Source organism: Bidens hawaiensis, unplaced genomic scaffold (genome assembly GCF_021521415.1).
Source record: "Bidens hawaiensis isolate Kalapana, Puna unplaced genomic scaffold, B.hawaiensis_p1.1 tig00008634_1, whole genome shotgun sequence".
In the NCBI taxonomy this organism is placed as follows: Eukaryota; Viridiplantae; Streptophyta; class Magnoliopsida; order Asterales; family Asteraceae; genus Bidens; species Bidens hawaiensis.
In genome coordinates, this window is record NW_027491623.1 from 186,514 (window position 1) to 210,886 (window position 24,373).

The window sequence follows — 24,373 nt, forward strand, 5'->3', positions numbered from 1 at the left end:
TCAACTTGTATTCCGGGTTATATTTTTTTACTTTTTTATGACATTAAAATGATGACACACAAAAACCACTTGTCATCGTTTCTTCAAATTTTATAGAAGATGACAATGTTTTTATGACACTCACTATTGCACGTCATAATTCGCGTGTCATTAAAGCCCAGTTTTCTAGTAGTGATGCATGCATTTGATTGGTATATGATCCAAAACCATGTTTTGATTGGGTCCCTTCAAAACTTGTCTTTTCAGGGTACGTAGTCCATGGATGATCGATCTCAATAATATATATAGCCTTAACGTACTACGATAAAACATTAAGGCTAGTCATGTAATTAAATCCGTTATGTACTGCTCGTACTATTCCCGGTGTTCTTGTCAACTGTTCATGAACATTCACCAACTGTATAGATGTCAAAAATGCACTCTTGCATGGCCAACTAGATGCAATTGTATATTGCACACATGCCAACCATATGGGTTTATTGATCCTGATGATTAGCCCAAACATGTGTGTCATTTAATCTCAACAAGGCCCTTTATGAACTTAAGTTAGTCAGCTTGTGCCTAGTACTAATTAACCGCGGTTTGCCTCCACGTATGGGGGTTGCAAATGGGGATCTTAGATGCTTGTTGTGTAGCTACAAAGTCTTCTGTTGGAACGCATCGTCGTTTTCAACTAGCAACAATAATATGAGTGTGGTTTACATCTCTTCCAACCTAATTTGGCATTAACACACATAAAACATGCACATTGATATAGACATTCATTTTGTATGTGAAAAAGTATTAATTGTTGGTCGCATCCATTTTCTTTATGTTCAATCTACTCAACAATATGTTGATATTGTCACAAAGGTCCTTCGAGGTACAACCAGAGTCGTCTCTTGGGTAAGCTAAATGAGGCAATGGCTTTAGGCCTCCAGATTTATAGGGCTTCCAGCTTAAATAAGAGTTATGTTTTATGAGATTTTGAAGTGGAGTTCTTTTAGAATTAGTAACTCAATGATGAGCCACAAGCTAAGGATGATTGCTTCATATCCATTATCACGGCATATCATTTCATATTCTATAATTATTGTATACTCTCTAGCGCTATACAAATAAAGAAAATAAAATAAAAAGGCCTCAACATTTTAGTTAGTTTTAGGCACCCGAGGATGTTAAGCCGGCCCTGGGTACAACTGTTTGGAGAACTTCGATTCGGTTTAAACATTTGTAAACCAATTACAGACGCTTCAACTCCAAGGGCATGTTAGAATACCATACGTATCACAAGATATACTTTTAATATTTGAATTCTCACAAACAAACAAATAAACAAGTGTACCAAATATAATCTCACTAATAGTAAATTAAGCTAATAAAGAGGAAAAGTGTTAGAATGGGTCTCAAACCTATGAACTCTCGCAATCAAAAGTCTTACCACTAAGCCAATAGTCTTTATTGTGAATATTCACATAAGTTGTAATTCCTTGTATTATGGCATTATCCTTCAAATCATGTTTTTCCTTGTTAGCCTCCAAAATTTGCTCACATATACATTCACTCATCAGTGTATTATTATCCTTTAATATAATTGGATTACTATTGTATTCTATTCTATCTTATAACAAAACCGGTAGAAATTTTATGTGGACCAAACGAAAGTTCTTTGAAAATCAACCATAAAACTGAACCGATAACCTTTTGTACGGTTTTGTTGGTTTAAACCGAACCATGAATACCCCTTCATATGGTATTGATCTATATATACACCACTACAAAACATAGAACTTTCGATGAACATCATTTTTGTTGGCGACGCCTTTGGGAAAATGGCATGACGCATCACCGATAGTGTTTACCATCTAAAACGATACACAAAAGTGAGTAAGTTATCTTTTTTAAGACGTGAAAATATGAAAAGAAAATTAATTGTTTGTTTCTCTATTTATGAAAAAATATTTCATAAACATAAGTTCATCTTTACTCTTTTTTATTGATTTATGATAAAAGATTTCAAGTTAAAGAGGAACCAAGTGAGATGTTCTTTTCCTAGTGACTGAATTTGGGCTCTTTCTTGGGTTGGGCTCTCTTTGGTGATCCAACTAATGTATATATAAAAAAAAACTTGTAAGAAACATGATTTACAATAGTTAGCGAGGATAATAAGAAAACATTCTTGGGTGTATTGTAACAGCTTCCTTACATGTTACCGCTTCAATCTAAACTGAGAGTAAGACGAGAGCCGGTCTAACTCAACTCCAAGGCTCTTCCAACGGGGGACTTCTAGCAACATGAGACATTAAGCTTTTTCCAACGAAGGGCCGTCTGTAGAATACCCATCGAGAAGTTACTATAACAAAAGTCGCATTTTCATGAAGTGCTAACTTTAGATTATTAATGTTAACCCGGTGAAAAAGCGACAAGCCTTACAAACACCTCTAAAAGCCCAGAAAATTGTGTAAAACATAGCAATATCAACCTATAAATTTATGTAGATAAATGTTAATATCCATCAAATCAATACAAGGGTGTCATACCGCCTTCACTTAAACTTTTACATACAAAACCCCAAAATCAAGAAGTAAAAAAAGATAAACAGTGTATCTGAAACAAACCCGAAAATAAAATCGAATTTCAGCAACAGTATAAACGATATAAAAAAGACTACTTTGAAAACAACTGTCTGCAGCGTCTTCCAGGCTTAATCCGCCTACCATCAGCAGCCTCACCCAAAATAACTTCATTCACCAAATCTTTAAATATTAATCTTTCAACCTCCAATGCAAGAACCGGTAGTTCACCATCATAATTAGTCCACCTTTCTGCACGATTCAATACTTCCTCCCATAAAACACTTTTCAACCCGTCATCCTCATCGTCTAAACCGATATCTTCTTTCTTCTTCTTCACTTGCAACTGTTCAATCTCCGAACATAACTCCCTTAAAAGCTTTTGTGCGTTTAATGTCCTCTTCGTGAGCTTAAACGACTTCTGAAAAGGAACCGATAAAGCCAACTTCCCTGCAAGAATCTCATTAACAGCATCAAAAATAAGCTTCCTGTGAAACTTTTCCTTTTTGATGATCTTTTCAGGTGTGTCGGGTTCTTGTTTTGATACATTGCTGAATTTAGTTTGTTCCAGTACTAGAAATAACTCAGGGTTAATCGGGTGGCCGGAAGAGTGGAACTGGAAAGTGGTGAGGTTTGACCCGAGGTCTCTGAGAAGGAGTCCGGATGCTAATAGAATCTCTGAAATATACCTGTCATCGGGCTTTGTGTTTTCACAGAGAGATGCAATGTAATCTGTGTGTGCTTCATCATGAGTCGAGTTGAGACTTGTTAGTTTTTGAACCAAATTCTCAATGTTTTGTAGCTTTTTACGGTTAATTTCAGAAGATACGCCTGAAGATAGTGTGTCAGGAATGACATCATCTGGTGATTCCCACTGATCTTTAACACCTTGAGAAGCAGTATCATCTGCGTATTCAATCTGTGTTAGTTTATCAAATCACTAGCAAATTGCAGCGGTTTACATATGAATTGATTGATTCAGATTATGTTTCATGACTTGACCTCTAACGGGTCTAACTCATAATATGATTACTTTAAAAGGAAGAGGCCAATGGGTCTAACGACGTGAAAGTCCGAAAAAAGTGTATTTATAATACATAATACCTCCTATAGCGTTTACAACATAAATACACACGCGCGCGTGCACACACATGTGTGCGTGTGTATTGCGTGTTTTGTATTGCAAATGCTCAAAAATACATGGGACAAAGAAAGCATATAAGTAATAATATGCATGGATATGCTTATAACTAAGATTCTATTTTAAAGATGGTGAATGAAAATGTGGGCATGTTTGGATATGTGCTCTGACAATGATAATGTGGTACTGAATAATCAGAATCAGATCCCTTATTATAAAGCAAGATGTACAGAATAGTTTTGACGATCAATTTTTTTTTATCTTAGAATGAGATTCCTGTAAATATTAAAACAATCAAAAGTATGATTTGTTTACCGAAACACTAAAAATTAAATCATTATAACTTTATTTGGATCCAAGAAGAATGAGAAAAAAACACTTTACCTTTCATAGTCTTCAATATATGTTTAACAGATGAAGGCGAATCGTCTAAATAAACTCCATCATCAAGAACAGAAACAGGACTTGGGTATTCTGGATCAACTGATTCATCCTCCCTTAGAAGCAAAGTTGATTTCTAAAAAGAAAGTACAAATAAGCTGTCAGAAACTTGAAATTTGATGAATTTAAATTACAGACGGCAATTTTGCCGGTTGCTAATGAATGGATCAATTTAGGTTGTGTTTTATCACAAACGGGTCAAATCCAAAAATTTAGCTAATAGGGTCTAATAGCGTGAAAGTCACCTGAACTCTACTTTTGATGCATGTAATCTCCTAACTCACTTTAAGTAAACATTTAGATTATTAACTTTCATAGTCTTCAACATATCTTGTTTTTACAATTATAATCAACACATCAAGTATTAATGAACAAAAAGAGTGTGTGTCAACCTAACAAAATTAGCCCATTTCAGCCCGTATAAAAAATGACTCGTTTCAACCCGCACCCACTTTGTCCGGTTACCCAACCAGCCCGACCGGCCCAATAACTGAACTTACCTCTTGTATTGAGCTAGGACTCTGTCTGTTATCGATTTCTTTAGAACGTTCAGGAGTACCAACCGCATGGTGTTGTCCATCATTTTGCTGAATGTTGACCAACTTCTTTGATGCACCACTGACCTCATGATGTTGACCATCATGTTGCTGAACATTTGTATTCTTTGACCTCCGTCTTCCACCAGGGGAACTCGACTCTGCCACCTGTTTGACTGACTGTTTTCTCGCTTTACTGGAATCCGCTGGCGGTGTGGGCGGCCGAGACCGCCTCTCTAACTCGGCCCTTTTCTGCTGCAACCTCGGGCTTGTGCTCTTTCCTGAAGTTGTAGCATTTTCCTTGGTCAACTGTTGCTGCTTGGTCAAAATCGGTGCATTGATCGCATTCCTTGCATGTCTTCCTCCACTTTTAACTTCATTAATAACGACTGTATTAACATTCTCTCGTCGTGTGTTTTTAGGAATATGATTTGTAAAAATCTTTCTGTCATCAGTAGGCAATTCTTCAACAGAAATACCCGATCGTTCAACAAGCTTAGCAGGTTTCATAAGAACAATAGGCGACTCATAAGCCCTCAAATTATCTGATCCTCTAGGGTTTTGTCGGTCTGAAAATCTTTCATTTTGAGTATTAACGGGTTGTCTTTTCGCCATACTTTGTGTTCCTTCCTTACGGGCCTCTATCGACTGCATTGCCTCTAATATCTGTTTAAGAGCTCTAAGATCCTTTCCAGATTGTGTGAATTCAAGATCCTTCAATCTTTTATCAACTTCACTATAAACAGAAGAATACGAGCTGTGTATTTTATTTGGTGATTTTCCAGCCCGAGAAGCAGGCGGCCTCTGAGGACTTCTAGAACCTTCCCGTTGCTTCCACGGAGCAGGCTCGATTGGAAACTTTGAAATCGGCTTCATGTCAGAGTTTCTCCATAACGGTGATGTCGGTTCCCTTGGCGAGCCTCTTGAAGAACCATGCATTTTGATTGGCCCAAAAATATCAACTTGTTTTAAAGATTTTGACAATAAGTTTATATCCTCGACCCGAGAAGTTCTAATCGGGCCCAACCCCAAGCCCAATTCCTTTTGGTTAGATGCGGAGCCCGGCAAAGCTTCCAAGCCCATTAACTTGGCTACAACACTAGGTGGGCGTGACTGTGTCGTGGCTCGGTTAGCATTGATGACATCATCGCTTTTCGGGTTTCTTAAACTACGGGCTGAACTTTCTTTGCTGTCTAAAGAAAGTCTTGGTGTTTCTTCAAGCTTAGTACCCATTGCTTTTGAAATATCCCGTGATTGAAACGATAAACGGTTTGTTTCCCGCCCGTCATAAGAAAACCGAGGACAATCTTTTGGTACCGAAAACGAAGACCCGTCTCTAATCTGGTAAGATTTTGATCTAGAAAGTTCTCTGGGTTCGTTATAATACCAATTAGACTCCTGAAACTTAGCAAGAGCATCAAGCGACTCTCTATAGTTCATCACGCAATCAGGTGACTCGTCTTTGGATGTAGGTTTATGTCTGTACATTGAATCTTTGACCACGTCTCGAAGGTCAACACTTAACCGAGAGCCACAAGATTGGCGTGTTACAGAATCCCTTGAAGGGGTTTCTGGAAACAAGACCGCATCGGATTCTTGATGAGTTGGTTTGTTAACATTGCAATCTATAGATGAGAAAGAAGATGATCTAGACATTGACGAGAAAGAATCCCGAGATGATTCTGTCGATGCCCTGTTGTTCTTATCTTGTACAATCTTGACTGAATGCGATTCCTATAACAACAAGTTAAGATTCAGATAGTTATGACTTATGAATGTTCAAACTTAAAACTCCTCGTAACGAGTTTGAAACAAAGTGCATATATGACATACCACAATGTATGGTCTCTGATTTGAGTTACTTGACTCACTTTCAGGTGTTATATTGTCAAACTGTGGACTTCCTGCATGATGTTAAAAACTTAAAATCACAATAGCATTCATGATCTTGAAGAACATTTCGTAGATTTTAATCGAAAAAACAACCAAGAAACCATATATTTCTAATTGATGCTTATATGAATCACTAGCTTATCTTTTTGTGACCATCAATGGAATCACATGATTGTGTGTATGGTCTTAAAAAGATTTCTAACTGGACCACCACTTATAACTTGATTATAATAACAAAAAACTAAAGATAACTAAACTAATTAATACAATTCCATTCAACAAGATATTAAGGATTAGTTACCAGGAGGGAGTCTTTTCGGGCTGTGACCCGGAAACCGCCTTCCGGTAACGATCTGATGTCGGTCAAAGAGCTGAAAAACACCAGTCATACATCCAATTTGCTTTTGCAGATCAGGGTTATCATCTGTCAATGAATGCAAAAGCTTTGCAGCCATTGATGTATATATTAATGAGCCAACAACCCAAATGGTTAGCAATTAACACCTTCCAGCATAAACCAACAAACCTGGATACCCAACCAATGAATGCAGACCAAAAAAGTCAACTTTTTTTTTCTGTGAGACAATAACACAAACACCTGGTGTGCAAGAACAAAATCTGAAATTTGAAACCCTAAAGCCCAAATTGACAATAACCCTTTTAGTAAAAGGTGTGTGGTGGGTTAGTTATAGAATTGAAAGCAGGTAATGATGATGGGTGATGTACGGAGTTTAATAATAATAAAAGAATAAGCAAATGTATGTATGTGTTGTTCAAAGGTCCATGTGAGGTAGTAGGGATGATTGTTTGAATGTGGGTCTTGTATTGTCTGTAACATCACGTGAAGTGTCAGAGATATGTGTGTGAGAGAGAGAGAGAGAAAGAGACCATTGAACCTGCAACAAGTCAAAAATAAGTTGCCATCATTCAATTGGCTAATTAAACTAAGATGACGTGTAATAAAACAAATTTATAGTTTTTTTTTTATTTTATTTTCAAGTAAAATGAAATAAAAATTATTTTTATTTATTTTCTTATATTTTTTCCAAGTTAAATGGATTGTTATTAGTTAATATTAAATAATAAATTTTGACATCTTTCACATGTGGCCTAGTGGTAGAAAGTTTTAGGTTTTTCAGTGGAGACCCAAGATCGATTCCCTCTTGTGTTATTTTGGATGGATATTGGCAATGAAGAATTTGAGACCACTCAGATTTTCGTCTCACCGTGTGTTACGCTATATAGTTCCGCTTTTGTGGCGGCACAACGACCGTTAAGTGGCAGCCGGCAGTATGATTTTCCGGGGAACGCCCAAGTCAAACTCTGAAGTCAGCGTGTTAAGACAACACAGTCTGATCATATTAGGGCATCGGGGCCAACATTTGGAGACGGTCGCCGTTTTAAAAAAAGAATAAATAAAAAAATGAATCTATAGACAATTTGTCAATATGGCAATACCACTTTGTTGGTAGTTGTTGCATTATCTCTCATCTTCGCAGCCACTCCTCTTACTAAGGACGTATTGAGTTTAGGCTGAGGGGTGTGGGGGCGCGAGTGGGGGCGCCAGCCAATAATATTGTGACGTGTGGCAGAGAGAGAAACTTGATAAGATGGGTGTTGGTAGTGGTGCTCGCGCCCCGGGACATGGTGTGGAGGGGCGCGAGAGGGGGCGCGAGCGGTTTTTTTTTTTATTTTTTTATAAATGTATTAAAAAAACGTATTATTAAAAAAACTCAAAAATTATTTAAAAAAACACACTTTTTTTTGAAAATTCATAATAAAAAAAAACATACTAAAAATTAAACAAACAATAATATTTAATAATAAAACTAATCTAATACAAGATCATCTGGTCGCCTCGCCCACAAATGTTCAACCAACTCATGTCGAAGATCCCCGTGTATCTCACGGCTCTTGATATTTGCTATGTTATGAAGTTTTTGTTGATCACTGATTGTGGACGGTTGTGGCGGAATGTCACCTTGGTAGTTTTGGCATATAGCTTTGCCCTCGTCTTCTAACGTCATGTTGTGTAGGATAAGACACGTGTAGACGACGTCCATTATCCTCTCCCGAGTCCAATAACGTATCGGGTTCGCCAGAACATAATATTGTTTTTTTATAGCTCCAAAAGCTCTTTCAATATCTTTTCTAGCAGACTCTTGCTTCTTCGTAAAATACTTCCGTTTGTCGGCGACTGGATCTGTAAAAGCTTGAACTAACACAGCCCATTCGTTGTAAATACCATCGACCAGATAGTACCCGTACTTGAAGAGTTCTTCATTTGCAAGAAAAGATTGAGGTGGTTCAACCCCGTCGATAAGGTCGTTGATCAAATGTGACTGATCGATAACATTAAGGTCGTTATTTGACCCAGCAACACCAAAAAAAGCATGCCAAAACCAAAGATCCTGTGAAACCGCCGCCTCAAGTATGAGGGTCGGCCCTTCATGTTTGATATGGTAAAAATGGGTTGATTTAGGGGTATTATATAGGATTTTGTAAAGGTTTTTTTAAAAAAGTTTGAAAGAAATGGATAATATATAGGAAGTGTTGTATAAAGAAATGGGTAAGTTTGGGTTTTTTTGAAGTTGTGTTAGTGTTGTATAAAATGGGTAATATATAGGAGTAGAAAATTTTTTTTTTTTTTAAAATTAAAGAGCCAACGGCTCATTTAAGGTCTCCAACAGCTCTTTTTCACCATTCCCCAAGCCCTAACGCCACACAGGTCCCGCGAACCCCTTTGCGCCTGCCTCTTTTTCCGCGCTCGCGCCCCTCTCGCGCCTCGGTGGTGTGGTGCTCGGGGCGCGAGCGGCTGGCCTCTTGCGCCCTTTCTAGCGCTCCACACCCCTCAGCCTTATTGACAAGAACCATCAATTACCACCTTTGTAACAGTGTCAACTATGATGTTAGTATGTCATTGTTACAAGATTTAAAACTTAAGCTTTATAAATAAAATACAATATGATATGAATAAAAGATACTTAAAGTTGAAGTTATTTGTTATATTAACTAATTAAGTCTTTGGTCTCAAATTATCCGATGGACAAGTAATGAATGATAATGACAAGGCACATGATGAATATCAAGTGATGATACAAACTTACAAAGTGGTGATAGCTAAATGATAAACCAAGTCATGAACTCATAATATGACAATTGAGCATACAACGGAAGTATCCATGACGGTTTTAACTAATGTCCTAGGGTCGACTCATACGTCTAGGCAAGAATTTCAATGGTACTTATTGTTTTATCTCTCTCACTCTCGTCTTCGTAACCATTCCTTCTACTAAGACGCGTTAAGTTGGTTGACAATAGCCATCACTCTCTGTCTTCTCTTCCGATAGAACAACCACCCTTATAACACTCTCAACTATGATGTTAGTGTGTCAATGTTACAAATTTCATATATTAGTTTCATAAATGATATAAAATATATAAATGAGTATAGCATGCATGCTTAATATATATATATATATATATATATATATATATATATATATATATATATAAATAATTAAGTCTTCAACCTCAAACTTAACACTTGTCGTTGCTTTCATATAACCCTTATGACAAAGAATGACACGAATGACTCAATTGTCTAGTAAGCAAGTAACAGGTGATGATAACTAAAAACATACTGAAAATCAAGTCATGATACAAAATGGTGATAACTAAATGATAAACTAAGTCATGAACTCATGATATGACATATAAGCATACAATGGAAGTATCTAACTAGGACTCTTGTGTGGTCATTTTATATAAATCATACACTATACAAATATATTTTGTTTTTATTTTTATGTGTTCGGCACCTTATTATGGTGGTGTTGTCCGGTTATGACAGGATTTGTATGTGTTTGTCTAGTGCTTAACGATGATAACTCGATGAAGGGAAGATGTTGACACAGGTGGGATTGATGATTTGATGTTGACAAAGTTGTGTTAACCGGTTAGAATAGTGATTTGACCGAAAGTATAACTAATAACGGCAATAATAATGTAACTGTTACATCAACAAAAGTTTTATAAATTTAAGAATTCTAAAAGTAGTTATCTCTAATACAATTTAAGTACTTATTTAGTTATTTTCGTCATTGAAATTAGTATTTAATCATTATTGATTAACAAATAGATGGTGATGAATGATTTTAAAGATTTAGGAGTGATCGGTGACAAAACTTTGTAGATTTTATAAAATAATATAAATTAGAGATGGGTTTTTATTTTTTTTATAACTTTTTGAGCATAAATCATATAAAGACAATAAAAGAATGAAATAACAATATTTGTGCTTAATCTTACAAGAAAATACAGCTAGACTACACAATTATTCGCCTACTTATTTTCATCGAGTAATTGCATTTCTTGGTTAAACTATTTGTCAAGACATCAACATTCTTTCCTATTATTATTTCTTTATGAATGATTATATTGAAAATAAGATAATCTAGCAATTATTTTAATTTTGAAATATATGATAACTAGTTTGATCCTCTTGTGTTACGGGAGTTTATTTAAGTTTTTGTTTTTAATATATATTAGTTTGTTATTGTATTTTTTTTTTTTTTGTATTTTCAATTGAGATGTATAGGTTTTTTAGATTTTTAATGAACAAAAATACACAAACATGAATATGTTGATTTTTTTTAAATGAACAAACATGAACACTTATATTTGTCTAATGAAAAAGGGGACGTTGATGTAGTTGACGATGGCGGGTAGTATCGGAAGTTAACCGTCGATGGATATGATAGACCAGCAATGGAGAACATGTAAAGAAGATAAATTAAATTAGGGTTTGAGGATGAAAGTATTTGCCAATATGTAACATCCCGAAATTTACAAGAATAAATAATTAATATATTATTTATTTAAGACAGAAAAGTTTACTTGAGTTAATAGAAAAATAGCAAAATAATAAAGATGGAAGGATAAGTAGACTAGTTAGATGTAATTAATTATGGACCAAAAAGGAAAGATGGGCCTAAGGTCCATGGGTTTAAAGGAGTATAAATACCCCTTAAAAACCCTAATTCTTTCCATTTTCATACATCTCTACACCATAGCCTACACCATCAAAGCACACACTTAACCCAATTCCCGTTTTTGAGAAAAACACCCACAAAGACACAAAGATTCCCGGAGATCTAGCCGTCGGATCGGTCTCAAATTTTAACCGAGTATTCCTGACATATAAATGAAGTTTTCCACAGAAAAGATCTTCGATCAGAGGTCGGGAAGTCCGATTTTTATCAGCAAAACCATAGCAGCTCAAAAGTGAAGATTCCGGCAACTGTTCAGCTGTTCCGGCGACTGTAGTGGCGGTTTCCGACAAAGGTGAGCTGATGGGTTTGTAGATCGGGACGAGACGGTTCCTTGGCCGCTTGAATCACTCAAATCGGAGTTCGTTTGATATGGTTTTGAGCATCTCGAGTGATTTCAAACAAAAACCTCAAATGTACGTTTTTGTTAAAAAGGTTTACTTTTCATAAACAGATTTACATGAAAATTTGTAGGACGATAGATCGTGTCTAGATAAATCGTAAAGTTGCAAACTTGAGGATTAAAATGGATTTAACGAACTCATGGTTATGAACGGCTCGTTTAAAATAGACCCTAGATCTAGTTTTGAACGTTTTGGCCATAAAGGTGCAAGTTTTATGCTAGAAAATGGTTAAGTCTTGATGATGGGTTGATAACGAATGTAAAACGGTTAAGGAGGATGGGATATAGGTGGTTAAAAGTGTACTCATAAACCGTTAACCGTTGTTGAGCCTAAAATGGAATTAAAGATAGGAAAATCTGAGCTGAAAGCATCAGACAAGGGTTCTCGGACCTGAGCCTCCATATGGGTTCTCGGTCAACGCGAGAAATCGGTCAACCTGAGTTTTCGGTCGAGTTCTCGGTCAAATACGGGTTCTCGGTCAACTCCTGTTTTCGGTCAAGTATGGGATTTCGGTCAACACAAGTTCCCGGTGACCCAGGGTTCTCGGTCACCAAGTGTTCTCGGTCAACATGTGGGTTCTCTGCTAAGAGTTTTCGGCCACTTGGGAATGTTGTGGTCTGTAGGCCAGACCCAACTAGGCCCAAAAGCCAAAGTGATCAGAGTCCTGATCTAACAAGATAGCCAATCTGTTTAAGAATTAGACAGCAAGCCCAACATAGAGAAGTGTTGGTGAATTAGAATACCAACTTAAATAACTATACGGTTAATTAATATATATATATATATTTAACAGTTAGCCGTGCACAACTAAAGAAGGAGATAACAATTAGCGGCGAACGCAACAGAATCCAGGTGAGTTTTTAGCCCCACTCCCTTGTTATGTTTTCGGGGTTGTGTGCATACTCGATGTGATAGTTAATACACTTACCTTAAGTGGTAAGTGTATGTCTTGTATGATTTATGTATAATGATTGTTTGACGGTGCTGTGAACGATATTCGGATATTGCATGTACCGTCAGGTGGTAGTTAGAGAAATGAGCGATATGTATGAGGTAAGATAAGATGTATGTGTGAGCATATATGATGTATGCATAATGTATGTATGATATGTTGATGGTACGTGAACGCTCTTTGGAGATTGCACGTATTGTCAAGGAAAGTATGTAAGAGCAGATATTGAAGAGTTAAGCGAAACAAAGGGACCAGACCCTAATAATATCTGTGATGGTAGGGACCAGACCCTAACAATATATGTGATGATAGGGACCAGATCCTAATAATATCTGTGATGTCGGGGACCAGACCCTTTATAATATCTGTGATGTTAGGGACCAGACCCTAATAATATTTGTGAGGTTATAGGGCGGAAGGCTCTTTAAATAGGATGGACGGTTATATATGAAGAGTAAGTATGATTAATTTACACCCCTTGGGGCATGTGTGCAAGTATGAGAACAGATTGTATGTTGTATGATTAACTAGAACCCACTCAGCGTAGCTGACTTTTAGTATGCACGCAGATGAGTAGAATGAGGCAGCTTGCATAAGAGGAAGCACATGGCATGATCTTGAAGGAGCTGGCATCACAAGAAATGTTATGTTAATTTAAAGACAATGTTTTATGTTTAATTAATCTGAATGCCTGTTAAGACAAGAAATGATGGTTATGTAATACAATGGTTTGAATGTTTTCATATTCCGCGTATGTTTTTAATTAACTCTGATATTTAGAACTGCGTTTATGAGTAAATCCAACGTCCAAATGTGAGGCACCGGTGACGGGACCTTACACAATAAATAAGATTTTATAACCCATTTGAGAGCTATTAGGGTTTGGTAAGACCCATAACCCGTGGAAATTATTCTTTGATGATTAAGGGGGTTATTTTACAAATATATGAGATGTTATAACCTGTTTAAGGGTTATCTGAGTTTAGTGAGATCCATGACCCGTGAAAATTATTGTTTGAGCATATGCTACAAAATTTGATTTAAAAGAGCTTATAGAGTCACATAACCACATGTATTTGCTGGCTTAGCTTTGAATATTGTATAGTAAAAATTTATATGATTTTCACCGTTTTTATTTAAAAATAATTAAGTTAAGTGTGTGTAATCCAACTTACCTCTAGCTATTATATTTAGACCATAACTCTATATAAAGTTGTTTTATTAATGTTAAAAAGTCTTAAATTCTTTTAGTATGAAACCAAATTCAAAGGGCTCAAGTTGAAGGAATATAATTAGTTTTAAATACACACATAACCAAGGTGACCAAAAAGTGGGTGAAAGTGGTCCAATTTTTTTTTTAAAAAAAAAGATAATTGTATTATTAAAAAGTTAAGAACTATCATAGGGATTCGGGGATCGTTAATTAGCAACAAATATTGTGTCGACATGTTTGAATAATAATATTTTTGAAGGCAAGATGGTTGGAATATTTGAAACCATTATGGATATTGTTAAGACTTGAAGGGTGAAAATGAATTTTTTAAATATGTAAATAGAGATGATAAGAAAATGGAATATGATCGAAAAAACCAAAACATATGAGATAAATCATTTTAATAAAGCTTTAGGTGAATGATATGATACTAAGAGGAGGTTAAAATTATCTCACCATTCAACTTACGTTATAATTAGCTTTTCGTTCTTTTACCACTAAACATGTGTCTGTCACCCTATTCAGTTTACGTTAATTTGTAAATAGATCTAAATGTGTTTTTATCATTGCATGATCACTTATATAAGCAAGAACAGTTATTAGAGCTAATCTATTATAAACTATGATCATATGTTCTACCGCATCAACAAGAAGTTTCACATGGTCACGTAACTTGTTTTTATTTAGAAACACAATTCTAATACTTACGATTATAATTGGTGCAAAAAAGTTTACTTTTGTAATGTAATGTCGACTTTATGGATATTTACTCGGTCATTTAGAAATGACATTTGCGAAATACTACACACATATGCTTGGTCATTTTGATGTATTTTCCATTATCAGAGCTAATCTATTATAACGATTAGAAAAAACTAACCAAACATCTCAAAACAAAAATTACATGAAAAGAAGAGGGTCTAGAAGCCAACGGGCCAAAAAGATACTAACATTTTTGTTTCTAGTAAAAATCCATAAAAACAAAAAAATGGACCATCAAATAAAAATGAGATCCGTCTTCAAATCACTATCCCTGTAAATAGCTTCATTCCTATGTTTCCAAATCCAAGCCTTATCTTTACCAGTCATTCTTTCGGTTCTTCTTAACTGGCCAAAACCATTTTGTATACCTATGCACATATGTTACAACTAACAAGTATACATGTTAAAGTATAAATTCTGTGTATTCTGGTCTTATAACCGATTATTCTAAGTTACGCATTTTTTTTTACCAAAATCATCAAAATATGTTTTACCACTACCAAATTTCACTACATCGATTTTTTCAACTTTGATTGACGTGTTTGTTACCAAAATCATCAAAATACGGTTCCAATTCCATTATTAATTTTTTTGAAAAGAAAAAGTAACACACTTCTATTGGTCTTTTTGGCAATTCCAAGCCATTGTTAGGGGTAAGGGTGGCAAAACAAACCTAAATGTGTTATTTTGAGTCAATATAAATAATTTTTAAATTGAAATGGATCAGAAAGGATCAAAAGAATTTTGCAATGATGTCAAGTTGTGTTGGGAAAATACTCGTGACTTTTGGTTATAGGTTAGAACGGGTTTGTTTGTGGGTTAGAATAGACTAAAACAAGCTCTATTTAATTGTATTTCAAACAAAACTCACGAAATCGAATAGAAACCGAGAAATTAAAACCGAAATCACTGAAACAGAACATATATCGAAGCTACCGAAATGAAAAAAGCAAAACTGAACCGAAAAAAATCAAACCTTAACCGGCACAAATCGGGTTTTTTTTTTCATTGAATGAGGATGACGGGAGATGTGAGATTTTTGTCAATTTTCGGATCTCGATTTGTATCCATGTTGTAAACTTTTATTTTACAAACCCGACTCAACATTTTGTTTCCTTATTTAATTATTATATAATATTATTATATATAATTCGATCATCAATAATCGATGTTTTGTCATATTATAATGTGTTAAGAAAAAACGTAAGGGGTTTAAAATGATTTTCGTAAGCTAGCTATAAGCTTTAGAAACCTTTTAACTCGTTTTAAACATTTATTGAAACTTGGAGGACCATTTTGTAAATAAGTGTTATGCATATATAAAAGCAAAACACTAACCCTAACTTATAATATAAGCCCAGCCGCCCTCTTTCTCTCTTGGCGTTTTCCGGCGCCGATTTCCGGCGTCCGGTGACATTCCGGCGACCACCATCACCCGCAGCCACCAGCGAACCCACCTCCCCTTCTCCAGCCAACTCCCCCTCTTCCCTCGCTCGTTTTCCGGCGAGCAAACCACCACCACCTCCATTTCGGCCGCTGCCAACTCCGGCCACCACCTCCAACACACACACACAAAACCGCCATAACCTCCCATTTCTTTCTCCTGCTCCGACGAGCTCCTGCTCCGGCAGCCTCTTCGTCTCCGGCCGCCATGCACCACCATCTCTCTCTCTTCTCGGCTCTCTTTCTCTCTCTCGGCCTCTCTCTCTTCGATGCTCTCTTCTCGGCTCTCTCTCTCTCTCTCTCCCTCTTCCTCCGGTTGCGGTTCCCGTCTCCGGCTGGTGCAACTCGTTTCATTCTTTGGTATAGAGCCACGACTCGTGTACGACTAATAGGTACAATATAATTTGGATTTTGTTATTATTAATTTTTCATATATCAATTGTCGGATTTAAATTGTTAATAATCGGATATATTGTTTGATTATATATTTTGAAACGAGTTGGTTTGGATTTAGTGTTGTTTTTGATTTGGGTAAATGACGAACACCCGGGAAATGGTTATATTATTTTCTTACGGGTTTAAATTAACAATTGTTTACCTTGGTTTCGGTTGAGTTGTACGTTAGTGATTTAAACTAGAGGTCTCGGGTTTGAGTCTCATGCTAAACCGGTTTTGGTGTTGTTTTTATACTTAACAAATTTCGGTTATTATCAGTACTAATATTATTACATAAAAATTGTTATTAGTATTATTATATTAAACTTACTAATATATATATTCATTATTAATGTTATTATTATTATCATTATTATAAATATTAAAGTGGTTATTAATATTATTAAAAGATCATATTATTGTTATTTATTAATATTATATTTTTATCATTTATTATTAGCAATAATATTATTATATTTATTTTGTGAACACGTTTAGAACTCGAACCAACATCAGGTATGATATCATTATTTATTATCAGTATTAGTTACTATTGTTACTATTTTTTTTATCAACAACACCTTAAAATTTAATACCAAGATTTTATTCTATAATTATTTTTGTTCCAAATTTTTTTTTTTGTCATAACGAAGTTTTATATAATTTACTAAAAAACGATTACAATAAAGTGGCAGGCAAACGGGCAACAAGCTGCGCCGCAACCCCCTTATAACTATCTATATTAGTATTATTAATAATAATTATTGTTATAAATATTATACTATATTAGTTATTAGAAATAGTTATTGTTATTATTATTATCTTATATATCTATATATATAAATATATATATATATATATAACATATCTTTTTAGAATTATTATTATCATTACTATCTTATCATTAATAATATTATTATAAACTTTATTATCCATTCATTTTTATAAAACCGAACTCTTAAATTAAGCTCGTCTTGTTCTTATTTAATATTGGTTTAGTTATTTAAAAGTCCCAATAAAATTATATTATTTTTATTCTAACTATTAATTAAGTACGAGTCTCTAATCATTAACAAATTAACCGATAATCCGATTAACAACCGAACCTCCTCGTTCAATGTTTCCAATATAGTTTCATTATGGTTTCAAGTTCATTAATATATATTACATTATTTATTTTAACTAAGGTGTTTGTCGTTTCAAGTCGGATCTGTTCGTTTACCGTTCGAGCTTCATTTATTTATCTATTTATTTCTCGGTTCATTAATCGAGGTGAGTACTTTCATACCCCTTTTTCCATCTTTCGTTTTGGGGTGACATTTCATACTTATCAAACTAAATGTTTTGTTTGCTTGAATCTTAAACCCACAAACATGATTGTATACTTTACTTAAATAATTGCTCGATTTGGTGTTCTATGCTTACATGCTTATTTGCTTATGTGTTTACCGCTTTTGGAAGGTTGATTAATAAATCCGTGAACTATCTGGTATTCTCTTATAGCACGGTGCCGTTAATGTATACTTATTAACGACCTCATGAAATCCGAATCTATTTATAGACGGTGCTGTTAATGTATTCTTATTAACGACCTCATATAAAAATACTGAACCATCTGGTATTCTCTTATGGCAGGTGTCACTAATGTGTTAGCGATCTCATATTATCCATATTGTTGCTTTTATTTATCGTTTCGTATACAAGTTTTGTGGCTTTTATTATTATATACTTATATGCTCAAACTTATGAATTGCTCACCAACCTTTGTGTTGACAAACTTTATTTTATGAAATGTTACAGGTTTGACTTTGTTGACTCTAGGACTTGAAGAAAAACGTTACCAGGACTATTAGGGTATTAGTAAAAAACGAACAATATAAATGTTACTTGTATTCAACTTGTTTGTGTGAACGCGATATGTTGTTTATTGATTTGTTGAACTAAAAAGAGTTGATTAAATATTGTCACTTTAAATAGTGTCTTGTGTATTTGTCCAATCACGTTGTACCCCGGCATGTTCCGCCGCCTTTGGTCGGGGTGTTACAGGAGAAATATTTTAGTTTTTTACATATTGCGTTTTTTATGTATATTTTTAATTATTATTTTTTTATTAGTTTTTTTGAAAGGATTTTTTAAACCATTTGTATTTTAACATTTATTTGAGTTAAAATGGGTTAATTTTACCCATCTTGACTCATACTCATTCTAACCTTCCATTTTAAAAATTCATCTTGACACATACCTAATTTAACCCAAACTCATTCTAACCCATCACCCGAATCCAACCAAAATCATTCATATTCTCACATCTAGTTAGTGAAATAGATACTTATGGGTACTACTCATGCATCGATCCCTCCTGTACTGCCACACTATTTCTTTCATTAAGAATCCACAAACTGCAAAATCACTGACAACACGTATCAAAATGTTTAATAAATTAATTATTGTTTTATTTTAATTCTCAACCTTTGCCATAGAAATCAATTTTATGGCAAATTTTTGCCATAAAATGAAGTCACGCACTTTACCTATATGAGTGTCACGTACTCTCTTAATCATTTTGGTTGACCGAACTTCTCATAATTTCATTTTGGGTCGTTTTTATTTTTTTAAAATCGTAATTTTAACTAAAATAAATTCCAGTACTTAAAAACGTGTTTTAATCTACAAAAAAAAATCTTATTTAGTTTTCTATGCATGTCGATTATTAATGTTCTAAACATGGATTTGTTCAAAACGCCATCACATGTCAAATTTGACCAATTTTAGAAACTTTCTTTCACACACAATCAATTTACAAAAAGTCGTGTTGAATCCATAGTTTTATTAAATACATATAATGTTCACATTAAAGGCTTGTAGCCTAATGAGTCAATGTGTACATAATGATATATCTTGTCATAACGAATAATAGTGTAAATTTAGGAGTATGATTATAAGGATATATTTTAGGAAAAATTTTTAAAGTAGGTCATCTGATGAGAGAAAGTATAAAAAAAGGTCATTGAGAAGAGAGAGTATCAAAATAGGATAACGAATCCATCTTCGTTGTGACATTTGGTTCCCCGCCAATGATTTTCATCCCCAATGAAAGAGTGACACATGTAAAGATGTTGACCTACACGTGAGATTTCAAAGGAAATGCGTTTGGCCCATGAGTTTTAATACCAAAACAGTCTCCTTCATGAGTTTTTGAAAAAAGTTGAATTCACCTCATTCCACCATTAATTCACCACCACCACCATCGCCACCCGCCACTTGCCGGAAACCGGAGAAGCCGGCAAAGTTGATGTTTGGAAGACGACGGAGTTAATTCACCACCACCGCCATTCACTACCACTGAATATGAATCTGAATAGAATATAATTAGGTTAAAGTAAGGATTACAAACAAACTTCCTCATAATTAGGTCAAAGTAAGGATCAACAAAGTAAGGATTGTTGATATGATCGATCGGAAGATGAGATGTCAGATTGAAGATGTGAGGATTGGTTAGGTTAATGATGAAGGGATTGGTAAAGTATGAAAATCAGAAAGGGTGAATCAAAAAGTGATGGATCTGGTCTCGTTGTGGAGGTTTCCGTCAAGTGCCGGTGGTGGCGGTGAATGGCGGCGGCGGCGGTGGTGAATTAACTCATTCATCTTCCAAACACCAACTCCGCCGTGTTCTCCGTTGTCTTCTCCGGTTTCCAGCAAGTGGCGGCGGCGATGGTAAATAAATGGTGGAATAAGATGGATCAACTTTTTTTCAAAAATTCACGGAGGGGACTTTTTTGATATCATAACTTACGGGTCAAACGGACTTCCTTTGAAATTTCACGGGTCAAACTGATTTCCTTTGAAATCTCATGGATGGGGGTCAACATCTTTAAACGTGTCACAGTTTTATTGGTGGACGAAAACCATCGGCGGGAAACCAAATGTCATGGTGTAAGGCCCCGTTCCCGGTAGCCCTACTTTAGCGTCAGATTTACTCATAAACACAGTTCTACAAATCAGCGTTAATCAAAACTTTCGCGGAATATAAAACTTTAACCGTTTATTACAAAACATTAAATCTTTTCTTTGATACCATAACACAAAACATTATATTTAAAACATATCCTCTTCTATCTTCAGATGCCAGCCGTTCAATCCATGCCAGGTGTCATCCTCATGCTAGCTCTTTAGCTTGCTCACCTGCGTGCATACTAAAAGTCAGCTACGCTGAGTGAGTTCTAGTTAATCAAGCAACTTATCATACAACCACTATATGCATCATATACGTATCCGAAGGCACGTAGCCCACTATCTGACCTGCTCACCTTACCACTTATCCTCTTATTTACCCCTACCACTTAGCCACTTTAATAACGAATGACGTTATGCCACTTTGCCACTTTTATAACGTATAACGTTATGCCACTTTGCCACTTTAAAAACGCAGTCACGTATAGGCTCCTCTTCGGGATCCTCCTCTTCTTCCTCCATAGGCTCATTCGGGTTGTCGGGATGCTCTTCTTCGGTTCGGACTCTTCTACAGGATCCTCCTCTTCGGGATCCTCCTCTTCTTCCTCCATAGGCTCTTCCTCCTCTTCCATATACTGAGTGGTTTCGTTGATCATCGCGGGCATCTTGAAACTCTCGTAAGGCATCGTCACCCTCATTCTTGGTTTGCGGGATGATCCTTCGCCATTGTTCGGTTGTGAGTTGACTTCAATAGCGGTAGAGCTTCCAGTATGCCACCTTCGTTGGTCGGAGTGGCATTGCATCCAATCGGAGGATGGGGATTTTGGCTCTTCCTTGATTGGTCGGTTTGAAAGGAAGGTATAGGACGGGTGTGCATTTGGGAAATACCCGGTGGGAAAATATTGTGGCTCTTGTGATGGTTGATAATTAGGGATCTCTGATGGGTGATACGTCGATATTTCGGATAGATGGTATATAGGTATTGTGGGTGGATGATAGCTCGAGTGTCTTGATGGTTCGATTTGTTTGGGTGGGCTATCAGGTAGTTTAATTGGGCATTTCTCAGTCCCAGGGAAGTATATTGATTTAGGACGTTCGATGTATTGATCTCGGCTAAAGAAGGCTTCAAAGTAATCTTCGTCCATGATGTCTCTTGGGAATTTGTAGTACTTTCTTGCTCTTCTTGTTTCACGATCATAATACTCCATTAACTTTTCATACGACATCTTTAATGGGTGGTTTTAGAATGTAGAGAGGGAAAGAAAGGGTTACCAACCAATCTTATCCCTATTCAAATAATCAAGTAAAATATTTTCCTATGCTTGGATCGAAGCTTTGGTATTGTTTTATGATACCCAATTCGCTAAGATCTACCAACCTGTCACACCCAAATCTTAGGCCTAGGAGTGCGACTCGACATTTGGTACCACATTTGTAAATAAATCAGAATTATGGGTTATTAGCGGAAGTCTTTATAAAACATGTGGATTCATAGTTAAAATATTTACATGACAAAATATGGAAAAAAAAGTTCCATATAAGTTTACTTGTTTACTTATGTAACAAAGTCATCATATTTTATATTCAAACAAAATTATCCGAGCCATCGGATTCTTGAGCCCTTCGTCCTTCAAGCCCTATTATTGGTTACCTGCAAAATGTTATAAAAATATGTCAGCAACGAATGCTGGTGAATATACTGACGCGAAAACATTTTCTTTTACTTTGTTACCCCTCGAGGGTTACATATGCCTCGGCCCATCTTGGCTTAGGAATAAGAAAGTTAAAACAATATCATTATAAACTCGAGCCTCTACCTAGGTCACCTCGGCAAGACACCGCAGCGTCCCGACGTACTTAGGTACCATAAATATACACAAAGTCATTCTCACTCGAACATACTTTGGTCCGGCCCATCTTGGCTGGAGGTCGTGACCAGACGTGGTGCGATGTGCCCACCGCATTTCACCACATATGTAAGGATCCAGACTAACGCATACTACAGCCTGAGGGCTAGGCTTTTACTCTTATTCATAATGTTTTTAGAGACACTTAGTCTCATGTAAAGTTTTACACATAACACGTTTATTTATTTGAAAACAAGTTTGTAAAAGTGGGGCGTATTCACCTTTGATCGGGATCGGTTTCCAACACCGTCCTTGCGTCTCTTTCTTGTTATCTCGCACCTATAGTACGAGTATAACTATTCGTTAGTCGGATATAAAATCCGGCTTAAGACCTTTAGTCTTATTACCTCGATGAACCTTTAGTTCATTTCTTAATTACTTAAAAACCTTTAGTTTGAAAGTATTGTTTATAAACCTTTAGTTTATTATAAAACCCGACGTTTCTTTTTCTTTAAGAAACGTATTCTTTTCTTTATTATTTAAAAATACACATAATACTTAAATAATAATTATAACAAAGAAGTATACAACACATATATATATATATATAAACACATTTCCTATTTTTATTTATTTTCTTTGTTATATCATTTATTCTCGAGGTATATATTTTCGACTTAGGGCTTAAGCCTTTAATATTATATTTTTATTCTAGTAAGGTATTAAGCCTTACCTTTCCTCGGCTTATAATTCCCTAGATACTCGAGCAGCACTTCTACGCCGTTTAGTCCTTTCAACACTTGCCTTGATCGCCACTTCACTTCGGCACGCAAATCGAGACACCCAATCTTCTCGGCACGCACTTCAAAATGATCATCGGGACGTCGGTATGGGATCACCTTCTTGATATACACTTCGTCGGAAAATGGCATGATTATCGAGGTAGGGCACGAAAAACGAGGTATCGGCACGGTTTTCGAGGTGGATCGAGGGCACGTTTTTCGAGGTGTAGTGAGAGAGTAGAGAGAGAGATATAAACTAAATTTTGGTGTGAAGAAATGAAATCCCGGAGGCTGCTATTTATAGGCAAATTTTGGATCCCATCGCGTACCGCGCCCGGTTCCTGGGCACCCGTCGCATACCGCGACGTAGCCCAGGTGAGTCACCCCGTAGGTCTGCCACGTGTCGCCACGTGGCAGACGGTGTGCCACGTGTTGACACGTGGCGGGCGATGTGCCACGTGTTGCCACGTGTCGGGACATGTGGCGACCGGTGTGCCACGTGTGGACACGTGGTGAAAAAGCATCAGACAAGTCAGGCCACGTCATCGCTATATTATTGACAAGCCGTGGTGAAAAAGCATCAACCGTGACTCTTTCTAGAAACTTTGACCAAGCCCTATTGCGGTACGTGAGGGGCTTGTCTTTTGTCCTGTCGCGTACCGCGAAAGGACAAGAAATCAGATTTTTTATTTTAGCCCTTGGAGTTTAGAAGTTGGTAGTATTGATCCCTATACTTTGGAAACTTGTCATTTTTGGCCCAAAATTCCCGTGATGTTACACAGGGTCCAAGGGGCAGAGCCCCTGGCTGGGGTCGAGCTGCCAGGCCAGCTTGGAAAAATTTTATTTCTATTAACTGTCTTATCACATTTTCCACTACGATTTTAAATTATTATTTAATTCGCCCACTTGTTTGCTATAACGAATTAAGCCTAATTCATTATCACAACACTGTCTAATTCGTTATCAAACA

The 24,373-nt window shown here is 36.0% G+C and overlaps 1 protein-coding gene across 1 annotated transcript; it reads right to left on the bottom strand.

Annotated features, from left to right (window-relative positions):
- Positions 1-2,456: 2,456 nt before the first annotated feature.
- Positions 2,457-7,434, bottom strand: LOC143529665 (protein LONGIFOLIA 1-like). The gene is made up of 5 exons (XM_077025407.1): positions 6,865-7,434; positions 6,504-6,574; positions 4,635-6,404; positions 4,078-4,210; positions 2,457-3,458 (listed from the first exon to the last, which is right to left on the bottom strand). The coding sequence occupies exons 1-5, from the start codon at positions 7,016-7,018 to the stop codon at positions 2,647-2,649; spliced, it is 2,940 nt and encodes a 979-aa protein (XP_076881522.1). The 5' UTR covers positions 7,019-7,434; the 3' UTR covers positions 2,457-2,646.
- Positions 7,435-24,373: the final 16,939 nt, after the last annotated feature.

Coding starts and splice junctions, on each gene's coding strand:
- LOC143529665 (XM_077025407.1), bottom strand. CDS start 7,018: ATGGCTGCAAAGCTTTTGCATTCATTGACAGATGATAACCCTGATCTG. Junction 6,575..6,864: donor CCCGAAAAGACTCCCTCCTG/GTAACTAATCCT, acceptor AACATCATGCAG/GAAGTCCACAGTTTGACAAT. Junction 6,405..6,503: donor ATCAGAGACCATACATTGTG/GTATGTCATATA, acceptor TTGTTGTTATAG/GAATCGCATTCAGTCAAGAT.